Source organism: Aquarana catesbeiana, linkage group LG06 (assembly GCF_042186555.1).
Source record: "Aquarana catesbeiana isolate 2022-GZ linkage group LG06, ASM4218655v1, whole genome shotgun sequence".
NCBI lineage: Eukaryota > Metazoa > Chordata > Amphibia > Anura > Ranidae > Aquarana > Aquarana catesbeiana.
Window position 1 is genome coordinate 13,038,964 of NC_133329.1, and position 23,948 is coordinate 13,062,911.

Sequence of the window (23,948 nt, forward strand, 5' to 3'; positions counted from 1 at the left end):
TATCCCTTAATATATGATCAATTGTTGGAGTTTATCGGGCCGTGGACCAGTCTCCCTTCAGAAGGCACACTCCTATTGGTATCCGTACTTGGTCTGACTATCTGTAATGGGTGTCAATTTCTTCTGGTGAGTAGATTGTTTGCCTGGTAGTGGTGGAAGACGTTATCTCACCCAGTTCATAAAGGATTCTCATCACTCACGTTGTTAGAAGATTTTGGTGGTGGTCCATGGACATTTCTTTAACACATTTATCACATGCCTGACGAAGAGGTCCTGCGCAGCTCTGAAACGTTGCACGTGATCATTCTTCCATACAAACTTGGACGTAGTCAACAATCTGTGGTGTACTGGTAAATATGTGCATTTGATCTGTCATTTCTCCAGTCCCAGCTCGTTGTTGCTTCAGTACCCATTACTCCTAAACCAGGAGTCTCAAACTGGCGGCCCTCCAGCTGTTGCGAAACTACAAGTACCATCATGCCTCTGCTTGTGGGAGTCACGCTTGTAGCTCTCAGCCTTGAAATGCCTCATGGAACTTGTAGTTTAGCAACTCCACCCTCTTTGACGCTGCATATGCCTTACATAGGTGGTAAGCAGTTAAAGTGACCCTGTCAGTCACCTAAAAAAAAAAAAATCTAAATGCCATTTTTCCTCTCTGGTGGCACTTTTTTTCTACTATCTGTTCTAGTACTGCACCCTCCGTCAGACTCTTTGTGACTGAAGTGATGGGCAAGTCCAGTAGGAGGGGTTCCCGATGTGATTGGCTGCACATTGATAACATCATTGGGAACCTGTTCTACCAGCTTCTGATCATTGGTAGTTGACTGTGAGCTGTTGGTAATTGTCCTGTCGGCACCGACTTGGCACACCCCCAAAACACAGCAAGACCTACAATATATTCAGGATGTGGGTGTTAGGGCTCACCCTTCATGCTGCTGTATGTATGGGTTAGGCTGTCATAAATGACTTAACAGTCCAGATACAATTTTAGTCAGCACATGGTCATTTACAGTAGTTGACGAAAAGAAGAAACCAACTCATTTCTAGGGTCCAAAAATGGCCTAAAATTGGAAACAGTGTAGGTGGACTGAATTGCGGTTACAATATTCAAGGTATTTCCACCATTTTAATATTAGGTGCAGGTCTGGTCAGCAGCTGCTCTGGCCGCCAAATTGTGTGTGAAATGGTTGGAACCCCAGTCTGTCCCCACTAGGGAAAGTCACGCATGTTCATTTATCTTGGTGGCCACAGTCACTGATACGGAAACTGATAGGAAATCCAACATCTCACAGTTGTAACCAGAACAGAAATAGAAGGGAAATCCTCCATTGCGGACAAGCTGTCTATGGAGAGATTACCACTTACCTCCTTTTGTGTTATTTAGGACAGGAAATAAGCAGGGTCCCATTGCCGGATCACATGACTTTTTCAAGATGATCTCATGACTTAGAAAAAAAGAGTTTGCATGATCTCAAGGATTAGCAGCAGGGTTACATTTATAGTGCAAATAGCTAAAAATAAATGTTTTAGAGTAGCGTAGGAAAGGCTGAACCCCATAATTCTCAGGAGCTATTAGAAACCCCTTAGTGCCCTTACAAGTCACCAAAAACCACCTTTCCCGTTGACTCCAATTTACATATATGTATTTACAATATTAGCAAAGAAAAAAAAATCTGTTTCGCCCTCCTTATGTGGCCATTTTGCTTTGTTGAGTTTCTGATCAACATAAACAAATCTATTTAGTCATAAAGAGCAGCAACGGTGCATGCAGTACAGCGATTTATTGAGGCAGAAGTAAAGTGGGTGAGTCCATAATGTAATTATCAAATATGCGCAGCATACCTACCCTTTATGGAACACTTACTTTACAAATGTGAAAAACAGGAATAAAAACGAAAGCGCAAACCAAGTGTAATTCTCAAAAATCAAAGAGTAGCAGGCAACATTAAAAAAGTTTCCCCCACAAAAAAACTGATAATAAATAAATAAATGTGGTTCTAACTCAAAACAGTGATAAATAACAAAAATGTATAAATAATTCAATCCATATATGTAGTCCAAACAGTAAAACAAAAAAAAAAAAAAGTCTAAAATTCATAGATGTACAAAAAAAAGTGCAAATATATCTCTTCCATTCTCAGATTCAAAAAGGTGCATATGCAAAAATATATTTAAATATATGGATAAGTTTACCTCTACCTGGTCTGGTGCTCTAGGACAGGGGTCTCCAAACTTTCTAAACAAAGGGCCAATTTATTGTCCTCCAGACTTTAGTGGGGGGGGGGGGTGGACTGTGGCCATTGGGAGTACAAAATGTCCCAGCATCAGTGGGAATAAACAATCCTCCATCATTGGTGTCAGTGGGAGGAATTGTGCCCCATTGTTGATGTTATTGGGAGGAATTGTGGCCCATCATTGGTGTCATTTGGCCCCCATCGTTGGTGTTATTGTGAGGAATTGTGCCCTATCCTTGGTGTTATTGGACCCCATTGTTGGTGTCCTTGGGAACTGTAGTCCATCGTTGATGTCACTGGTAGGAAGTGTGCCCTTCATTGCTGTTAGTGAATAAAATAGCACACAAAGGGCCACCTAAAAGCAAGCAAAGGGCCGCATCCGGCCCCCGGGCCGCAATTTGGAGACCACTGCTCTAGGAGAAGAGTGGAGTGGAGAGTACCATTAAGGATAACATTTACCAGAAGCGTCATTAGACCTGTTGGGGTCTTTATTTGAGGTGAGAGGCTGGGGCACACTTCGGATGGATTGCGGATGGTGAAATTACAAGTTATTAGATTTTCTATCTTTCCTACACTCGATTGCTGCACTTCTATCAACTTATCCATATATATTTAAATATATTTTTCGAATCTGAGATTGGAAGATATATATTTGCGCTTGCACTTTTTTTGTACATCTATGAATTTTGGGCTGTTTTTTTTTTTTTTCACGGTTTGACCTACATATGTGAATCGAATCATTTATACATTTTTGTTATTTATGACTGTTTTGAGTTAGCGCCACATTTATTTATTTATTTATTTATTTATTATCTACTTTACAAATGTGGCCTTCTCCACTCCTGACCAGTGGATAATTGTATTGCTAATAATGCTGATATTTTAATAATGTAATTGAATCGCTTAATATAATCTAAAATTATATCTATACATTTTATATAAATTTATTTTGCTGTTACTTCCGAGTCCACCCTTGTCCTCCTCGGCCATTGAGTGGCTTCCGATGATGTAACCCCTACACACCAACACAGGAGTTACATTGGCTCTGGCATCCGGATCCATTCTCCGCATCTTACAGATGCCATAAAGGAGCTACAGCGCACTATGCCTCGCGTATGCACCGTGCAGTATACACAAAAAATATAAACTGCTAGAAGCAAGAAGCAGAAGACTGCATGTCTCTTCTGACATACAAACTCTGCTTTCTAGCAGTGTTTTAATAATTTTTACCTTTACTTCCTCTTTACTAGTCATTCATTGTGTGTGCTATGTCATCAGCCTGAAAACGTTTATTGTAATTTACAACCATCCTTTCGAGCTTTCTTAAGTTGCCTCTGATACTCCTTCATCTCCGCCTCAAATCTCAGAACATCGCTCCTCCTATGAGCTTCAAATGTCTCCTGCATCCTCTTCATCTCCTCATCGAAGTACCTTTTGTCCTCTTGTCTTTGAGCTTCTGCTTGGAATTTTAGACTTTCCAGCCGCTTGACTAGGAAGGTCTGTTCAGCGTGTGTCTTCTGTTCTCGCTCGCTCCGATGGCTCTTCATCTCCCGGTCATAGATAAATTTTAGAACAAACTGCTTGCGTTCTTTAAACCCTTGTACCGGATCCCAAACTTGCTCCACCTTGAACTGAGCCTCTTTGATGATTTCATGGAAAAACTTTAGCACGTCCTCGTGCCTCCCCCTGGTTTTGAAGTGATCCTCAGGGGTGTAGTTTTCAAGGGCGAAAACCCTTTCCGCACCCAAGTCCTGAAATTTCCTTTCGATTCTCGACATTCCTCCGTGTGTCTTATGTGTCAGGACTATGAAAGGGAAAATTCCTGTGTAGAAAAGCATAACAATTCCCATTACTTATTTCTTCACATGTACAATTTCACTATCATGTCACTGTTCTCACATCAATTCTCATATAGAGTGCTGTGGACATCCTTTGGAATTCCGCCAGGCCTCCACACCCAAATTGCTTGTGCCAGATTCATGTACCCATTAGATACATCAATCTGTCAAAGGGTGGCATATGGAAGTGTCTACTGGACATTGCTTTCTTAGCGTGCTTCTTACCCCGGGCACTGTTCCCATCACATAGACATGGCTAAAGAGTTTTGTAGTGAAGTTGGTGAAGCCCGATGGGTAACTGAAAGACAAGTTTCCTGTACGGTATGCCTGCTTTCGAATGAAGGCACATGGCAGTAACCCCCTACCCGCCGACTCACAAAAAAAAAGCCTAATTACCTGACAACTGATCCCGACGGTAAGACTAGCAAAATGACAGCTCCCCTAGATGCCATCAGCTATATAAGGTAAGGGGAAGGGACAGCGCTTACATCATTGACCATATTTGACCAATGTCAAATAGCCCAATTATGTATCGCATGCGTCCACAGACTGTATATGAAGTATGATCAGGAAATCATGCTCATCAGAGAAAAATATAAATTGGCTAGTTGGAAAATTTGTACCCAAGCCTCCCAAGTTCTAACCCAGCAGTCTCTAAACTGCGGTGCAGGAGTGGCCCTTTGCCTGCCTTTATCTGGCCCTCGGGGTACTATTCCACCAACTGACACCAATAATGGGGCACCAATCCTCCCACAAATACCATCAATAGGGGACTATTCCTTCTTGATGGGGCACTATCCCTCCCATTCATACCAACAATGGGGCACTGTTCCTCCCATTGAAACAAATGATACAGCATTGTCTATGCCCAGTGGCCACAGTCTGGCCCCCTTAGAGCTCGAAGGACAGTATATTGGCCCTTTGTTTAGAAAGTCAGGAGACCCCTGTTCTAACCAATCAGATAATAATCTACAACTGTGATAATTCTGTTATGTGTCAGGAAATTAAAGGAGTACCTGTTAGCATCTTGGCTGTGTCCAACAATTGCTTTAAATCTTCAATATCTGTATCATAAATCCCCATCTTTACGCTGAGTACAAAGAAGGATAAATAAGAAGTAAAAAAGAATGATTAAAGCTGCAATCTTCAATGTCCATCATCATCACCTATATTGTCTGTCATTAAAGTGTATCTCTGGAGAAAAGGTTTTTGTCCACTAGTTTTGGATAGAGTGGGGAAGGGTTAGATCCTCTGTCTATTACTGTCTGTGTCCCTACTAGGATGACTCTATTAGCACTAGTGAACAATGTCACCAAGACCAAACGTTTTGGGAAATCCCACTTTCTAGAGTTGCCCCCGAAACAAGAGGTGAGGGAAAATCTTCCAATGGGGACATCTATTCCAGGGACATCTAATGCCGTGAACACACGAGTGGACTTTGAGTCCGGTGGACAATTCGACCGTGTGCGGGCTTCATCGAACCTGCAGCTGACTTTTTTGGTCAAAAATCTGACGGACTTTAGATTTGGAACATGTTTCAAATCTTTACGTCGGAACTCCGCCGGACTCAGTTCCTATCGAAAAGTCCGCTTGTCTGTATCCTAGTCCGACAGGCGAAAACCGACGCTAGGGCAGCTATTGGATATCAACTTCCTTATTTTAGTCCAATAGTACGTCATCACGTACGAATCCATCGGACTTTGGTGTGATCATGTGTAGGCAAGTCCGTTTGTTCGGAGAGTCCGTTGCAAGTCCGCCGAAAGTCCGTCGGACAGACCGTCGGACCAGTCTGGCCGAAAAGTTTGCTTGTGTATACATGGCATAAGAAGATAATTCCCCTCACTTTGGGAGATGTTAAAGGACGGGAAGTGAAAGGAGATTTCCTTAATGATTCAGACAAAAAAAATAACTTAACAAGTTTCAACCCTTCCCTACCCTATCCAAAACCCCCAAAAATAAGGTTTTGTCTATATGTAGCACTCACTCCAACCCAGAAAACAGTCCTTGGCTTGTTTTGTTGTTTTTATTAGGGGATGATAACTTGGAAGAGGTAGGGTATTATGGGATGCCCAGTGTGACAACAACTTGAACTTCAGGGACAACTTCCTCTCTATTTACATATTCTTCCTCTCACTTCCTCCTGCACACTCTTGGTTCTTTTATGTACAGCTCCTGTTGATTTACTCCTGAAGGAACTAACAACTAACTAGTTCAGCAAAGGCCCATTACAGGCAGGAACTCTCAGCCTCTTTGACACAGTAGCACAATGGAGTAAACAGCAAACACATGTCCTTCTGCCTTCCTGTGGTCACTGATCCAAGATCCACTTGCTTGCAGAATGCTAGCTCACCTGGCTGATTTCCTCCCCATTCCTCCCAACTGGCTCTCTGCCCCAGCCCTGTCTGACTAACACATACACATGGAGATTCCCCAGGGCAAGGTTGGAAGAAGACTTGGCATAGTGCTGTCTTCAAGAGAGACCTGCTACAGATGACAGTCTCTGCCCTTGTCTGTCCCTGCACCCAGGCCTTGGTAACCCCCCCTCCCGGTAAGGGGTGCCTCAAAGGCCACCAACAGCCTCTCCTCAGCACTGCTTCTCCATCTTCCACCCTATTCTTCCTTGCTGGCATGGTCCATGTCTATTTAAAGGCTTCTGCCAGACCCCCAACCTGGGGATTGGCTAAAGACCTCTAGATATTCAAGGTAGCTCTTTCTCACCCTCGCTCACCAGTTCCAGAACATTCTCCAATGTTCCAGATACCAGGGGGAGGCACCAGAGAGTTGCCAGGATGAGTCATCCAGCCCTGATTCAGATTCAATGGCCCAGGTGTATCCCTGGCCAGACAAATGCTTTTACATGCACTACACTTCTAGTAGCACACTTTCTTGTAGACGGTGCTACATCCCAGACATAGAGTTGATCCACTACAAAAAAACAAATGAATGAGGGCACATCGGCCTAGTGCATTAGCCCACAAATTTTATTTAACATCAACAGAAAATGTACTCATAAGCATACGAATAGGAATCACTCATCAAGCTACTCATCTGTAGCCCATTGGTCCTTAATTCAGTATAGAATACAGGGGACCTCATTGGAGACCTCACTGGAGTCTTAGAATGGATGACACATTTCAAAGGCAACCCCTTCTTCTTCAGAGCTTGTGCTACTGATTATTAGCTTGATGAGCGATTTCTATTAGTTTGCTTCTTAATACAATTTATGTTGAATTTCAATAAAATTTGTGGGATAATGCACCAGGCTGGTGTCTTAGAGGGCAGGAAGGCTAGAAGAAATTCCCCAGTGGCATGGAGTTTTTGGCTGTACCTTTACCAGGTTATCATGCTTATGGGCAGGAGACATTTTATTTATAGAGTTGATCCACCCTTGCTTTGCTTGTCCCAGCGTGTGACACCAGAAAGGAGGTTCGGGCCACTCTTTGCAATATTATTGTAGCGAGCAGATAAGTGTAGCGCTACCCACTTAGGGGCTGCTGGATTTTGGGTCCTCCTTTGTCTGCACAGCCTGGCAACAAACATTTGTTTATTTGTTTGCTTATTAGGGGAAACAACTTGGATGGGGTTAGGGTGATATGTGATGTCCAGAACTGAGTAAAAGTAGAACTTTAAGGACAAACTGCGTCTGACTCTGACTTCTCAGCAAAGAACTCCAGACTGTGTTCCCATGGGAATCTTTACAGACAGACAGTGAGGCCCGGAACGAAAGGACTGCAAGGAGGGATAGTGTAGGGCCGGGCATGACAGTGTGTCTAAGGGAGACACATATGGGGTTAATGTGGAAAGGAGTAATGGGAGTGGCAAGAAAGGGGAAGGTAAGAAAGAAGTTTTTGCCAAAGGGGAGTGGTTATATTTATAGAGGGGGCGGTGCAAAGGGTCAGTGTGAAGATGAACTTACAGGAGGAGGCAGTTTTTCTCACTGCTCCTCCATGATGGCAGAGATTGAAGCAATACCAGAGTGGCTGCAGAGACAGGCGCAGAGCTCATGGAGGACGAGGCAGACGGATCCCCGTCAGGTGAGGTGTCCCATCGCGGAGGTCACGGCCTCCAGCGTGCTTTTCACCAGGGCCTGCATCTAGACCCATTCGCCTCCCCAGAAGCCCGACAGAGGAGCGATCACTTCCCCTGGCAAAACAGCATCAGCCACAGCTTTCAGTAGGCCCTGGGTGGTTCACACGCCGCCTGCCTAATCCGGTGGGTTGGGCCACGGGCCAACATGGCGCCGGTTCCCCGCACGGACATCGTGGGTCAGGAAGCAGGGCGGCATCCCCATCCGCACACAGCGATCAGAGAGGGGAGATGATGAGGGACGGAGAGTCGAGCAGAGACACGGAGGTGGTGGAGCGGGAAATCGGGAAGTCGTTGAGGGGGCGGAGCCTACTGGGACAGCGCTCGGTGGGACAAGATAGCGGAGGAAGAACAACACATGACAGCCAGGGCATCGCCAGGTCAGGTCAGTGACGCCGGTCTGGAGAAGGAGGAATTTCGGGGGTGAAGCGGGCCCCACAACTGCCAAGCACCACGGCCTTAGGGATCTCATCTCCCGGGGGGCTTGCTATGCCACCCATCCTGGAACAGGACGAGAGCTCAGAAGGGAAAGCATCAGGGAAGGAGGAACCACTAGTACCAGCGATGGAGAGCAACGCGGCGGCTGTTGGGGGAGCTCCTGGTCAGCCCGGTAAGTCAGTGGTTAATTTGTCTTTGTCTGATGCATTGCAGGATGTGTTAGGGGTGGTAGCTGCGGGTACGGTTAGGCCAGCAGTTCCTTTGATACAGTCAGGGGGGGACACGCTGGGCCAGCAGGGGGCAGGGCACAGGCCTGCCAGTGCGGGGTCCGGTACGCAGCTGACGGATTTATTGGAGGGCCTGCGGGCGTTGTTAGGTAGATTTGAGGCAGTGGTTGGAGGAACTGGGGGATCTGGGGTGGAGATGCCCCCGGCAGCTCCGATACCCGTGCAGTCAGGGGTAGGAGTGGTCAACGAGAACGTAGGGGAAAAAGGGGATACGGAGAAGGCAGAGAGGACCAATATGGTCAGGACTGCGGACGCGGCAAAGTGCGAGGTATACCTCTACTTCGAGGGCCTGCTGGGAGCTCATCTAAAACAGGAAGTCCGGGATAAGATTTACAAGGGCGAGTATGTGGAGAATTTTCGCTACTGCCATTGGAAATAATTAACTTGGACAGGGTGAAACCTGATGGTTCCAAGAAGGAGAACGAGGAAAGAAGGAGGTACAGGCTTATACCGTGTACATTTGTTAACTGGCTGCAAGCGTTTGCCATTATGGTGAGCGTTATTGGTGAGAAGAACCCCGAGCATTGCTCGGCTTTGTTCTGTTACATGGACGCTATAGGAGAGGCACATAGGGTGTACGGTGGTACTGCTTGGCTCAGATACGACGAGCAGTTCAGACAGCGCAGAGCAGTCCGCCCGTCTCTGCATTGGGATCATAAAGATATTAGCCTCTGGATGAGGCTTATGTCTTCAGCGAGGGCCCCGCCTCAGTTTTTTCAGGGGAAGGCCGGGGGTACACATTCCTCAGGACTGCCGGCCGGAAAGAAGTGGGGAGTATGCTGGCAGTGCAATGAGGGCTCCTGTAAATTTGGAGCAGTATACAAGTTCAAGCACGAGTGCTCTGGGTGAGGGGGAGCCCATATATTGTCCAGGTGTTTTAAGAGAGGGAAGCATGCCGGCGACTCTGCTCAAAAGAGGGACGACACCGGTGAGGGTGGAAAGAATGCTTCCTTTTCTAAGTAAGTATCCAGACAGGGAAGCGGCAAAGTTATTGGCTTCGGGGTTTCAGGACGGTTTTAAGATCCTGTGTTCATTGGCGATGGTTCTGCCAAAGGCAAGGAATCTGACATCTGCTTTACAGCATCCGGGGGTGGTGGAGGACAAATTGGGAAGAGAAGTGGCCATGGGGCGCATGGGGGGGCCCTTTGCCAACAAACCCTGGCAGGATTTGGTGGTGTCACCATTGGGGGTGGTGCCCAAGAAGGAACCGAACAAGTTCCGCTTGATACACCACTTATCTTTTCCAAAAGCCATGTTCGCGGCTTTCAGCTCGTTTTTGGAGTGGGTGATTAGGGAGGTTTCCGGCTTAGGTTCAGTCATACATTATTTGGATGACTATTTGTGTATAGGCCCCCCTGCTTCCTCTGTGTGTGCGATTCTACTTTCCACGTTGCAGCACATCGCAGGCAGGTTTGGTATACCATTGGCCGCAGAAAGAACGGAAGGCCCAACGGCTGAACTTAGCTTTTGGGGATAGTAATAGACTCAATGGCGATGGAGTGCCGCTTGCCCAGAGGTAAGTTGGAGGACTTGCAGAAGGAAATTCGGGAAATCCACGGACTGCGGAAAGTTCAGCTGAGGACTCTGCAGTCGTTGCTGGGTAAGTTGAATTTTGCCTGCAGGATCATCCCCATGGGGCAGGTTTTGCCGACGGCTGTCGGCAGCCACCGCGGGGGTAAAGGCCCCGACTCACTTTATTTGCCTGACCGGGGAATACAGGGAGGATTTAAAGGTGTAGTATGACTTTTTAGCCTCATACAATGGCAGGGCGGTGTGGATGTCTGGCCCGGTGAGTAATTTCGATGTAGAGCTGGTTACAGATGCTGCAGGCTCCACGGGCTATGGTGCATTTTTCCAAGGGCAGTGGAGCGTGGAACCCTGGCTGCAGTCTTGGGAGAGGGCGGAGTTCCTTAAGAATTTAGTGCGACTGGAACTTTTCCAGTGGTGCTGGCTTTGGAACTGTGGGGGGAGGCATGCCAGATTCTAAAGTTGAGAATAAATTGTGACAACATGGGAGTAGTGCAGGTGGTCAATCGCATGTCTGCGTCACCACAACCAGTTATACGGCTTTTGCGGAAACTGGTGTTGAGGTGTTTGAGATTAAATATTTTATTTATACGGTGCACATCCCGGGTGTCGACAATTCGCTAGCTGACACCTTGTCTCGATTTCAATGGGACAAGTTCAGGGAGCTGGCTCCGGATGCACAAAAGGAAGGAGTTCCTTGCCCGGACTGGATTTAGGAGCTGCCCTTGGAGTCACCGCGGGATGGATTCGGCAGTCTAAGTGAGTCCACTTGGTCAGCCTACGCGAAGGTATGGAAAGAATGGTCAGGGTTGGTACAGGAGGCAGGGGCTGGGAAAATGGGGTCTGACGGACGGTTACTGGTATTGTATTTTGTAGCTAGGAACATTGAAAAATGTTTTTTCGGTCTCTTCCATCGATAAAAAAAATGGCGGGCTTATCGTTTCATTTCAAATTAATGGGAGGAGAGGACTGGAAAAAAGATTTTGGGTGAAGCAGGCCATAAAGGGTTATCAAACACAGCATATGTGGAAGGATGTGAGACGGCCTGTCACTTTTGCGAACCTGGGGTCCGTATGTGCGATGTTGGGTTCAATATGTAAATCGCGGTATGAAGCGTTGCTGTTTACAGCGGTGTTCTCGCTAGCATTTTTGGGGTTTTTCGGACAGGGGAGTTGGTCAGCCCAGCGAAGTGTTTGGCAGTGGGTCTGTTGGGAGCAAGATGTGCAGGTGGAGGTGGATAGAGTGTGTTTGCGGCTGCGAAGGTCAAAAACTGATCACCAGGGTAAGGGTGTGGATGTGTTGCTGTTCGCATTACCTGGGTCTAGGGTGTGCCCTGTTGAGGCAGTGCGTGAATTTCCGAAGATTAGAACAGATGGGGCAGGGCCATTCCTGAGGCATGAGGATGGGTACTACTTGTCAAAGTTTCAGTTCATATCAATTTTTAGGAAATGTCGTAAAGCAGCTGGGTTGGACGGGGCAGGGTACGCTTCACACTCCTTCCGCATAGGGGCGGCTACAGAAGCTGCCAGATGTGGGTTGGATGAGGCGGCTGTGCGCAGAATTGGAAGATGGGATTTGAGGAGATTTCGGTCTTATATTAGGCCTCATTTGGCCGTGGAATAGATATATAAAAAAAAAAAAAAAATATCTTGGATGTTTACAGGAAAAGGAGGGTGCATGTGGGATTCGCATGTTGTGATATGGTTGTGTTAAGTTGACAGGTGTGTTGCTGCCTTTATGTTATTGGTTTGTCGTTTCAGATGGAGGTTCAGTACGCCTTGTCTGGATCATAGGGCACTCCTAGGTGTGTTGGGGGGCCAGGAGAGGAGACGTAAGACCGGATGGCAGGCAATTGGGTATTTTCCAGGAGGGAGGCTTATCGGAGATGGTTGGGGATACCCGGGATGAGGTGGGGTAGAGTGATGGTGGAGGTGGAGAGGTACGTAAGGCTGGATAGACCACCTGACGTGTTGGTGATACATGAGGAATGATTTGGGGATCCGGACAGTCAGGGACCTGATCGCGGATATTAAATCCGATTTCACGCACTTGCGCACTAAATTCCCGGGTACCCCTTTTTGCTGTGGTCTGACATTGGGCTAGATCTGTGGTGAGCATTAGTAAGACTCATATCAACAAAGTAGTGGGTAGGTTCGTGGCACAGAATGGGGGTATGGGTGATTAGGCACAGAGAGCTTGGAAAAAATGTGGGGCTCTACTTGAGGAGTGATGGAGTTCGTCTCTCTGAAGTGGGGATTGACTTATGGCTATGGGTTTACAAGAAGGGATAGAACGGGCCCTGAGGGTGTGGAGGTGCCCTCAAGGGTAAGGTTGTCACCCTTTCGGGCTGTGGCGGTGTTCTTCTGGTGGTCTTTGACGGTGGCAGTAAACGGAGGGATCAAAAAGGGGTGGGGGGCTCATCGTTTGTATGTGCCCCTCCGGGGCATTCCTGAACGGTGGATGGAATACTGGAATGGTTGCACTGTGGGAAGGGGTTGTCTCCGAGCGGTCACAGCTGGAGGCCTATCAGTTTGGAAAAGGTCCCACAGTGCATTGTTGTGGTGTGTGGTTATACGTGGTTAAAAGGTGGGTCACCATCAGAGATCATCAGACTGGGGTTAACAGATTATGTTATTGTTTATTATATTTATATATACAGTATATATATAGTGGTTTGGAGTTATTTAGTTGGTTTGTTTTAATAAAATAGGCTGTTATGGCCATTTTACTCCATAAAATATAAGTGTGGTCTCATTATTTGAAGTGGGTAAGGTATGGTTTGGAGTATAAGTGGGTAACAGCGATAAGAATGAAGGGGACATTTAGACTACACTGGTCATGGCAAAAAGCAACTCCAGTGCTGATCACAGCAGTAGGACTCCACAATGAAAAGGCACCTGACTCCAAACTCAGGATTTCCCCACTCAGGGTCAAGGTTAGCTGTAGACTGTCCCTTCAGAAGACTAGCTGGGTATTGCATTTGGCTGCTTCTCCCCTATAGGCTTTGGGGGTTGGGGGAGGTGGATAAGTAGAGGTTACTCACTCAGTCACTTGTAAGTCCTGCAGCATATGTGGCACCTTCTGCACAGGCTTTCTGCAGAACAGGTCTCACTTGCTTCCAGGGTGTCTCAATCAAGCCTGGCTGAGACTGAAGAGGGTGAGGGTTCCTCTTTCTCCTTCTTCTCTCTCCCAGTTCACTGTCTCACTGGCTTCTTCTGCCTGGAGTCCTCTTACAGCCTCTGGATCCTTGACTTTCTCCCCACATGGCCAGGCTCCTGACTATTTAAGGGCCATCTCCCTACCTTCTGTACCGTCCTCCCCAGGGATTAGTAAAAATCCCCTAAATATTAATACCTTGATTCCTGTCCTTCTGCCCTCTAAGTTCTAGAAACTTCAGGAAGGTTCCAGAAGCCAGGGGGAGGCGGTAGAGACTCAGCCCTCAGAGCCTGCCTGCCTGTTGGGGACAGTCAATGAACCTGTCATGGGGGGGACTATGGCGAACTGTTGGCGGAGTCAAATGTGTCCTGGAGTCCAAGACTGAATTGTTAGTAAGTATGCTCCTAATGCATATGAATGACAGGTTCTGATTGCTATTGGGTAAGGTAATGTAATAAATGTAATGTAATAACATATTGTACAAGGATTGTGAAGAGGTCTTTACCTGTAGAGGAAAATGGGGAAGATGAAGTCTGATTTCTGGATTTCAGTTTCGGCATCCACAATTCTGTCTACAAGCCGGAAGCCCTTGCTCCATTCAACTTCCTGATCCAAGGGGAGCAAGTTGGCTGGAAAGGAGAGAGAGATTGGAAAAGGGAAACTGATAATAATGAGATTTCCTTGCAAATGTATGAGCTTCAGCCCCTGCCACAATAATGAGATTTCCCTGCAGTAGTTTGTGTCTCTGCTCCTCCCACAATAATGAGATTTCCTGCAGTAGTTTGTGTCTCTGCCCCTCCCACAATGATGAGATTTCCTGCAGTAGTTTGTGTCTCTGCCCCTCCCACAATGGTGAGATTTCCCTGAAGTAGTTTGTGTCTCTGCCCCTCCCACAATGGTAAGATTTCCTGCAGTAGTTTGTGTCTCTGCCCCTCCCACAATGGTGAGATTCCCTGCAGTAGTTTGTGTCTCTGCCCCTCCCACCATGGTGAGATTCCCTGCAGTAGTTTGTGTCTCTGCCCCTCCCACAATGGTGAGATTTCCTGCAGTAGTTTGTGTCTCTGCCCCTCCCACAATGATGAGATTTCCTGCAGTAGTTTGTGTCTCTGCCCCTCCCACAATGGTGAGATTTCCCTGAAGTAGTTTGTGTCTCTGCCCCTCCCACAATGGTGAGATTTCCTGCAGTAGTTTGTGTCTCTGCCCCTCCCACAATGGTGAGATTCCCTGCAGTAGTTTGTGTCTCTGCCCCTCCCACCATGGTGAGATTCCCTGCAGTAGTTTGTGTCTCTGCCCCTCCCACAATGGTGAGATTTCCTGCAATAGTTTGTGTCTCTGCCCCTCCCACAATGGTGAGATTTCCCTGCAGTAGTTTGTGTCTCTGCCCCTCCCACAATGGTGAGATTCCCTCCAGTAATTTGTGTCTCTGCCCCTCCCACAATGGTGAGATTTCTTGCAATAGTTTGTGTCTCTGCCCCTCCCACAATGATGAGATTTCCCTGCAGTAGTTTGTGTCTCTGCCCCTCCCACAATGATGAGATTTCACTGCAGTAATTTGTGTCTCTGCCCCTCCCACAATGGCGAGATTCCCTCCAGTAATTTGTGTCTCTGCACCTCCCACAATGATGAGATTTCCCTGCAGTAGTTTGTGTCTCTGCCCTCCCCACAATGGTGAGATTTCCTGCAGTAGTTTGTGTCTCTGCCCCTCCCACAATGATGAGATTTCCCTGCAGTAGTTCGTGTCTCTGTCCCTCCCACAATGATGAGATTTCCCTGCAGTAGTTTGTGTCTCTGCCCCTCCCACAATGATGAGATTTCCTGCAGTAGTTTGTGTCTCTGCCCCTCCCACAATGGTGAGATTTCCTGCAGTAGTTTGTGTCTCTGCCCCTCCCACAATGATGAGATTTCCTGCAGTAGTTTGTGTCTCTGCCCCTGCCACAATGATGAGATTTCCCTGCAGTAGTTTGTGTCTCTGCCCCTCCCACAATGGTGAGATTTCCTGCAGTAGTTTGTGTCTCTGCCCCTCCCACAATGGTGAGATTTCCTGCAGTAGTTTGTGTGTCTGCCCCTCCCACAAAGGTGAGATTTCCCTGCAGTAGTTTGTGTCTCTGCCCCTCCCACAATGGTGAGATTTCCCTGCAGTAGTTTGTGTCTCTGCCCCTCCCACAATGGTGAGATTTCCTGCAGTAGTTTGTGTCTCTGCCCCTCCCACAATGGTGAGATTTCCTGCAGTAGTTTGTGTCTCTGCCCCTCCCACAATGATGAGATTTCCTGCAGTAGTTTGTGTCTCTGCCCCTCCCACAATGGTGAGATTTCCCTGCAGTAGTTTGTGTCTCTGCCCTCCCCACAATGATGAGATTTCCTGCAGTAGTTTGTGTCTCTGCCCCTCCCACAATGGTGAGATTTCCTGCAGTAGTTTGTGTCTCTGCCCCTCCCACAATGATGAGATTTCCTGCAGTAGTTTGTGTCTCTGCCCTCCCCACAATGATGAGATTTCCTGCAGTAGTTTGTGTCTCTGCCCCTCCCACAATGATGAGATTTCCTGCAGTAGTTTGTGTCTCTGCCCCTCCCACAATGGTGAGATTTCCTGCAGTAGTTTGTGTCTCTGCCCCTCCCACAATGATGAGATTTCCTGCAGTAGTTTGTGTCTCTGCCCTCCCCACAATGATGAGATTTCCTGCAGTAGTTTGTGTCTCTGCCCCTCCCACAATGATGAGATTTCCTGCAGTAGTTTGTGTCTCTGCTCCTCCCACAATGATGAGATTTCACTGCAGTAGTTTGTGTCTCTGCCCCTCCCACAATGGTGAGATTTCCTGCAGTAGTTTGTGTCTCTGCCCCTCCCACAATGATGAGATTTCCCTGCAGTAGTTTGTGTCTCTGCCCCTCCCACAATGATGAGATTTCCTGCAGTAGTTTGTGTCTCTGCCCCTCCCACAATGATGAGATTTCCTGCAGTAGTTTGTGTCTCTGCTCCTCCCACAATGATGAGATTTCACTGCAGTAGTTTGTGTCTCTGCCCTCCCCACAATGATGAGATTTCCCTGCAGTAGTTTGTGTCTCTGCCCCTCCCACAATGATGAGATTTCCCTGCAGTAGTTTGTGTCTCTGCCCTCCCCACAATGATGAGATTTCCTGCAGTAGTTTGTGTCTCTGCTCCTCCCACAATGATGAGATTTCCCTGCAGTAGTTTGTGTCTCTGCCCCTCCCACGATGGTGAGATTTCCTGCAGTAGTTTGTGTCTCTGCCCCTCCCACAATGGTGAGATTTCCTGCTGTAGTTTGTGTCTCTGCCCCTCCCACAATGATGAGATTTCCTGCAGTAGTTTGTGTCTCTGTCCCTCCCACAATGATGAGATTTCCTGCAGTAGTTTGTGTCTCTGCCCCTCCCACAATGATGAGATTTCCCTGCAGTAGTTTGTGTCTCTGCCCCTCCCACAATGATGAGATTTCCCTGCAGTAGTTTGTGTCTCTGCCCCTCCCACAATGATGAGATTTCCCTGCAGTAGTTTGTGTCTCTGCCCCTCCCACAATGGTGAGATTTCCTGCAGTAGTTTGTGTCTCTGCCCCTCCCACAATGATGAGATTTCCCTGCGGTAGTTTGTGTCTCTGCCCTTCTACTAAACTATAAAAAATGATGTCACTTTCCCAGCTGGAAACCACCCCCCATCCCCATAGAATTGTTATCTTTTTTTTTCTTCATTGGGTGCAGCAAATCAATGTAAAGAATGTTTTGTTTTCCAAAAGATTCTTCTTAAAGAGGAGCTCCGGGTAACTTCAGAAAAAAATTAAAGTCAGCAGCTTCAAATACTGTAGCTGCTGACTTTAAATATTAAGACACTTACCTGTCCAGGGATCCAGTGGTTTCCTCACCCAAGCCAATTGTTAGTTGGCTATGGGGTTTGTGCGCCACCATCTTGACGAAGGGTCTCCCACTGCACATGCGTGAGGGGCGCTGTGCTTTGTGAATGGCTGAAAAAGGGGGAAGGGGAGGAGGAGGGGGAGGGGTCAATACCAGGTACCCGCTCCCCCAAAAAGTGTCAAATGTGGCAGCGGAGGGGGGTGGGAGGCAGACAGTGGAAGCTTACCCTTTTGGGTGGAGCTCCTCTTTAAATTCTCTATATTGCTCTTACCACAGCAGACCTTGCTGAAGAGATGAGCATCCCACATCCGGACATACAACTAGCCAATGAGAATCAACATACCTGTCAGCGGCGACCCATCCATTAGGGGCGCACAGGCGCCCCCCATCCATGAGTCCGGTCCCCTGACCTACATGTAGGGTGCTGGACGCATGGATTCCATTGGGGGAGGGGGCTTCAAAAGAGGGTGGGCTCGGAGGGCAGAGCACTGCGCTCTGAGCCCACCCAGTTGTGTGACCATAGCGCTTGAATATTCGCTATTGCCACACTGATCCTCCTCAAGGCCAATCAGGAAGCGGGTCTGCAGATCCGTCACCCGATTTTCTGAAAGGACAAGCGATCCTATTGGATACCTAGGAGGGAGGAGCCATGCCGCGGAAGCTGCCATGATGAAGAAGGAGGGGAGAGGACACAGGATCCTCGCTTGCCCTTCGCCTGCAGGAGCCCACAACCCACCTGCTGCCCGCCACCCATAGGAGCCTGCAACGCTGCCCACCTGCAACCTAGATGGGGTAAGCTTCAGGGAGGTGCTGTCCCCCCCCCAAAAAAATAAAATAAAATAAAACCCCAGCCACCACTGTTACGTGTGTATGAACTCAAACCCAAAAACAAACATCTTTCCCTGGTAACCTGGCCGGTAATACACATACGATCCTAGGATGTCTCCATTCTAGGTGGAGGAGCAGTGGAGCCACCCTTGGACAGAAGCATTGTCAGTCCTGGGTGGGGTGGGGTGGGCAGGAGCAGTTTTAGATGGACTTGGTTAAGTAATTAAAGCTGAACAAACATTAATAAATCGAAGCTGACCATATTTTGGGGGGTTAAAGGATATCTAAAGCCCCCTTTTTTTTAAATTTATTTTTAAAAGCAAACACGTTATACTTACCTCCTCTGTGCAGTAGGTTTTTCACAGAGTGGCCCCGATCCTCCTCTTCTGGGGTCCCCCAGCGGCACTCCTCCTCTTCTTGAGTGCCCCCTCGGAGAGCCACTCTCCCTGGGGCATCGTTGTGGGCGCGCTCCCGTATCCTGCTACTGCGTCTATTGAGACAGCAGGACTCGGCTCCGCTCCCCGGCTCCTGTGCCAATGGCCACGCTGCTATCAATCTATCCAATCAGGACCAGAAACAGCAGCTGGAGCTGGTGTGCTCTTCCCTGGCGCAGGAACAATCGGGTTCGGGTAAGTAAAAGGGGGGCTCTAGGGGGCTGGTGCACTACAAGAGGTTTTTCACCTCAGTGCATAGAATGCATTGAGGTGAAAACCACAAGGGTTTACAACCCCTTTAACACCGTTTTCAGACATAAATAAAAAATATTACTAAAAGTATTGGGACGCCTGCCTTTACACGCACATGAACTTTAATGACATCCCAGTCTTAGTCCGGAGGGTTCAATAATGAGTTGGCTCCGCCCTTTGCAGCTATAACAGCTTCAACTCTTCTGGGAAGGCTGTCCACAAGGTTTAGGAGTGTGTCTATGGGAATATTTGACCATTCTTCCAGAAGCGCATTTGTGAGGTCAGGCACTGATGTTGGACGAGAAGGCCTGGCTCACAGTCTCTGTTCTAATTCATCCCAAAGGTGTTCTGTTGGGTTAAGGCAGGGTTCACATATAAGTGAATTGGATGTGTTTTTTACAGCATCCAATTCACATGACATGTGAGTGTGACTGGCTCTCAATGGCACCGGTTCACACATGTCCAGAGCGGCCGTAGTGCGGTTTCCAAAAGGGTCCTGTGCATTTTTGTTGGGGTTTGGTTCAGGTGTGAATTCAGGCAAAAATTCGTACATATGTGAACCCAGCCTGTGGTCAGGACTCTGTGCAAGTCAGTTAAGTTCCTCCACCCCAAACTCGCTCATCCATGTCTTTATGGACCTTGCTTTGTGCACTGGTGAGCAGTCATGTTGGAACAAGAAGGGGGTCATCCCCAAACTGTTCCCACAAAGTTGGGAGCATGAAATTGTCCAAAATGTCTTGGTATGCTGACGCCTTAAGTGTTCCCCTCACTGGAACTAAGGGGCCAAGCCCAACCCCTGAAAAACAACCCCCACACCATAATCTCCCCTCCCCCCACACCATAATCCCCCCTCCACCAAATGATTTGGACCAGTGCACAAAGCAAGGTCCATAAAGACATGGATGAGCGAGTTTGTGGTGGAGGAACTTGAACAGGCTGGACCTAAACCAGATAGAACACCTTTGGGATGAATTAGAGCGGAGATTGTGAGCCAGGCCTTCTTGTCCAACATCAGTGTCTGACCTCACAAATGCTCTTCTGGAAGAATGGTCAAACATTCCCATAGACACACTCCTAAACCTTGTGGACGACCTTCCCAGAAGAGTTGAAGCTGTTATAGCTGCAAAGGGAGGGCCAACTCAATATTGAACCCTACGGACTAATGCTCTGTACACACGGTCGGACATTCCGACAACAAAATCCATGGATTTTTTCCGACGGATGTTGGCTCAAACTTGTCTTGCATACACACGGTCACACAAAGTTGTCGGAAAATCCGATCGTTCTGAATGCAGTGACGTAAAACACGTACGTCGGGACTATAAACGGGGCAGTGGCCAATAGCTTTAGTCTCTTAATTTATTCTGAGCATGCGTGGCACTTTGTCCGTCGGATTTGTGTACACACAATCGGAATCTCCGACAATGGATAATGTTGTCGGAAAATTTTATAGCAAGCTTTCAAACTTTGTGTGTCGGAAATTCCGATGGAAAATGTGTGATGGAGCCCACACATGATCGGAATTTCCGACAACAAGGTCCTATCACACATTTTCTGTCAGAAAATCCGACCGTGTGTATGGGGCATAAGACTGGGATGCCATTAAAGTTCATGTGCATGTAAAGGCAGGCGTCCCAATACTTTTGGTAATATAGTGTATATGGAAGAACAAGCTCTAACTTCAGTCACACATTGCACACTTTTCCTTCTCTTGCTCCTTCAGCTCTGGAACCCATAAAGTTACAGAAATTCCTTTTTGTTCATAGTCAATATCATCTCAGTAATCTGGTGGTTCTGGGGTATCAAAAAGTAATAACTGATTTGTTGAGGCTGTGGACTTAATTCCATGAAGTACCCATCATAGTATTAATAGTAGTTTATTAGTGAGATTTATTTAACTCACCGAGCTGAGCGAAGATCTCACCGGTCTCATGGCTGTTCATAGTGCCACATCCCCGATTATCCACTAGAATGATGTCCTCTGTGAGCTTGTAGGATATTCGTGACGTGGTCCGTCCTGCGTCCGAACTGTCTGCCCCGGCATGATTCACATAGTCCCCGCCATCCAAGACGTACCTACAGGTGTTGATAAAGGATGATTTCCCATGGCCCAAAAATCCAAAAAGCTGGAGGAGGATTCTTTTATAACCGTGCTTCGCTTTCTCTGAGTCTGTGAACCTAAATCTCCTAATGATCGCTGTCAGGTCTTGGATATCCATGGCTGCTCATGGTGGAGCCTCCACTCTCAGGAAGGTTCTTCTGCACTCTGAGCTTCTTTAGTTTGTTTGTTTCTGTTTTTTTTTTTTTTCTGAACTGTTGGACTTGTTTATAACCATCATTAAGTCTTATCTAGAATTGTTGGTTTTTTTTTTCTTTATGACCCTTGTTAAACTCAAGTGCAACGTATTCTTCTGTCTTATTTCCTTGTAATGCAAATGACTATACAATGGTGAATGGTACAGAATATAAAATGACATTAAAAACTAAACCGACCAGGTCTGGTCCCCATCAGTTTTTTCAGGTTACATCCCGTCTGTCTGACTCAAGTCCAGTTCTTATCTGTTTTATGTGGTCCAGCAGCACCCATCCCCGTGATCCAGGTCTGGTTCCTCTCCGTCTGATCAGATCATGTTCTCATCTGTCTTATCTGGGTGCAAGCAAAATAATTGTAAGAAAATTTGTTTTTTTAGATCAGACATGTAGGCAGGTGCGCTTTACTTTTTTCACCGAAGAGGCAGAGAGAGAGGAAATCAAGGTGACAATGGTTTCTTTATGGCAGTGATGGCGAACCTTGGCACCCCAGATGTTTCGGAACTACATTTCCCATGATGCTCGGCTACACTGCAGAGTGCATGAGCATCATGGGAAATGTTGTTCCAAAACATCTGGGGTTCCAAGGTTCGCCATCACTGCTTTATGGTTTCCTGAGACACCAGGGAAGCTACCCATGCTACCCCATGGGACTCTGGTGGCCATCTTGGGTTTCTTTAACCACTTAAGGACCGAGCCTCTTTCTGAGATTTGTTGTTTACAAGTTAAAAACATTTTTTTTTTGCTAGAAAATTACTTAGAACCTCCAAACATTATACATTTTTTTTCCTAACACCCTAGAGAATAAAATGGCGGTCGTTGCAATACTTTCTGTCACACCGTATTTGCGCAGCGGTCTTACAAGCGCACTTTTCTTTTGGAAAAAATACACTTTTTTAAATTAAAAAATAAGACATCAGTAAAGTTAGCCCAATTTTTTTATATTGTGAAAGATAATGTTGCGCCGAGTAAATTGATACCCAACACGCTTCAATATTGCGCCCGCTCGTGGAAGGCAAACTTTTACCCTTACAAACCTCCATAGGCGACGTTTTAAAAATTCCACAGGTTGCATGTTTTCAGTTAGGACTATAATTATTGCTCTCGCTCTACCGATCGCGGCGATATCTCACATGTGTGGTTTGAACACCATTTTCATATGCGGGCACTACTGCCTGCGAGCTCGGCGGGACGGTGCGCATTTAAAACTTAGTTTCTTTTTTTCTTATTTATTTTACCTTTTATTTTTTATTTTTACACTGTTCTTTTAAAAAAGAAATTGTATCACTTTTTTTCCTATTACAAGGAATGTAAACATCCCTTGTAATAGAAAAAAAGCATGACAGGACCTCTTAAATATGAGCTCTGGGGTCAAAAAGACTTCACATCTCATATTTACACTAAAATGCTATTAAAAAAAAAATGTCATTTAAAAAAAATACAAAAAAAAAAAAATGACCCTTTAAGAGCTATGGGTGGAAGTGACGTTTTGACGTCGCTTCCGCCCTGCAATGATATGGAGACGGGTGGGGGCCATCTTCTCCTCACTCATCTCCATGTTACACAAGGGACAACATCTGTTCGCCTCCGCCGCTGCCGACGGCTGTCGTAAGCAGCGGAGGGCACCGGAACGCAGCGGGAGGGGGGGGCCCTCTCCCAGCACCGATAAAAGTGATCTTGCGGTGAATCCGCTGCAGAGACCACTTTTATCTTGAAGAGGACCGCCCGCTGAAGAAGAGGATACCGGGGTTATGGCACCTAGCTGCTACCATAACAATGATATTCCTCTTCAAAGTACCGACGGATAACAATGGTGAGCAGTCCGGAAGTGGTTAAGACACTGGCTCCCAGGCTTGGTGCACATTTCATGTGTGGGTGGTTCATGTGTGGGTGGTTCATGTGTGGTTGGTTCATGTGTGGGTGGTTCATGTGTGGGTGGTTCATATGTGGGTGGATCAACTTTACCTATAAATGTCAGTACCCAGTTATATTATGTACACCTAGAAAAGAATCCAGACCTTTCTTAAAGCAATCTACTGAGCTGTCCAGAACCACCTCTGGAGGGAGTCTATTCCACATTTTCACAGCTCTTACTGTGAAGAAACCTTTCCGTATATGGAGATGTATATACAGAAAAGTTTCTTCACAGTAATGCCCCGTACACACGGTCAGATTTTCCGATGGAAAATGTCCGATCGGAGCGTGTTGTCGGAAATTCCGACCGTGTGTGGGCTCCATCGGACATTTTTCATCGGATTTTCCGACACACAAAGTTGGAGAGCAGGAGATAAAATTTTCCGACAACAAAATCCGTTGTTGGAAATTCCGATCGTGTGTACACAAATCCGACGGAGAAAGTGCCATGCATGCTCAGAATAAATAAAGAGATGAAAGCTATTGGCCACTGCCCCGTTTATAGTCCCGACGTACGTGTTTTACGTCACCGCGTTTAGAACGATCGAATTTTCCGACAACTTTGTGCGACCGTGTGTATGCAAGACAAGTTTGAGCCAACATCCGTCGGAAAAAATCCTAGGATTTTGTTGTCGGAATGTCCGAACAAAGTCCGACCGTGTGTACGCCCTAATATGCCCCGTACACACGGTCGGACTTTGTTCGGACATTCCGACAACAAAATCCTAGGATTTTTTCCGACGGATGTTGGCTCAAACTTGTTTTGCCTACACACGGTCGCACAAAGTT

At 47.0% G+C, this 23,948-nt stretch overlaps 1 protein-coding gene across 1 annotated transcript; it reads right to left on the reverse strand.

Annotated features, from left to right (window-relative positions):
* Window positions 1-1,766: 1,766 nt before the first annotated feature.
* Window positions 1,767-21,212, reverse strand: LOC141148158 (uncharacterized). Its single transcript, XM_073635339.1, has 4 exons — window positions 20,839-21,212; window positions 14,072-14,195; window positions 5,089-5,162; window positions 1,767-4,056 (listed from the first exon to the last, which is right to left on the reverse strand). Exons 1-4 carry the CDS (start codon window positions 21,152-21,154, stop codon window positions 3,524-3,526), a joined length of 1,047 nt encoding a protein of 348 aa, XP_073491440.1. The 5' UTR covers window positions 21,155-21,212; the 3' UTR covers window positions 1,767-3,523.
* Window positions 21,213-23,948: the final 2,736 nt, after the last annotated feature.

Excerpts from the sequence above, each read along its gene's own strand:
- LOC141148158 (XM_073635339.1), bottom strand. The coding sequence starts at position 21,154 with ATGGATATCCAAGACCTGACAGCGATCATTAGGAGATTTAGGTTCACA. Across the intron at positions 5,163-14,071 it reads TTCCCCATTTTCCTCTACAG|CGTAAAGATGGGGATTTATG; the intron begins GTAAAGACCTCT and ends CTTTGTACTCAG. Across the intron at positions 4,057-5,088 it reads CACAGCCAAGATGCTAACAG|GAATTTTCCCTTTCATAGTC; the intron begins GTACTCCTTTAA and ends TTTTCTACACAG.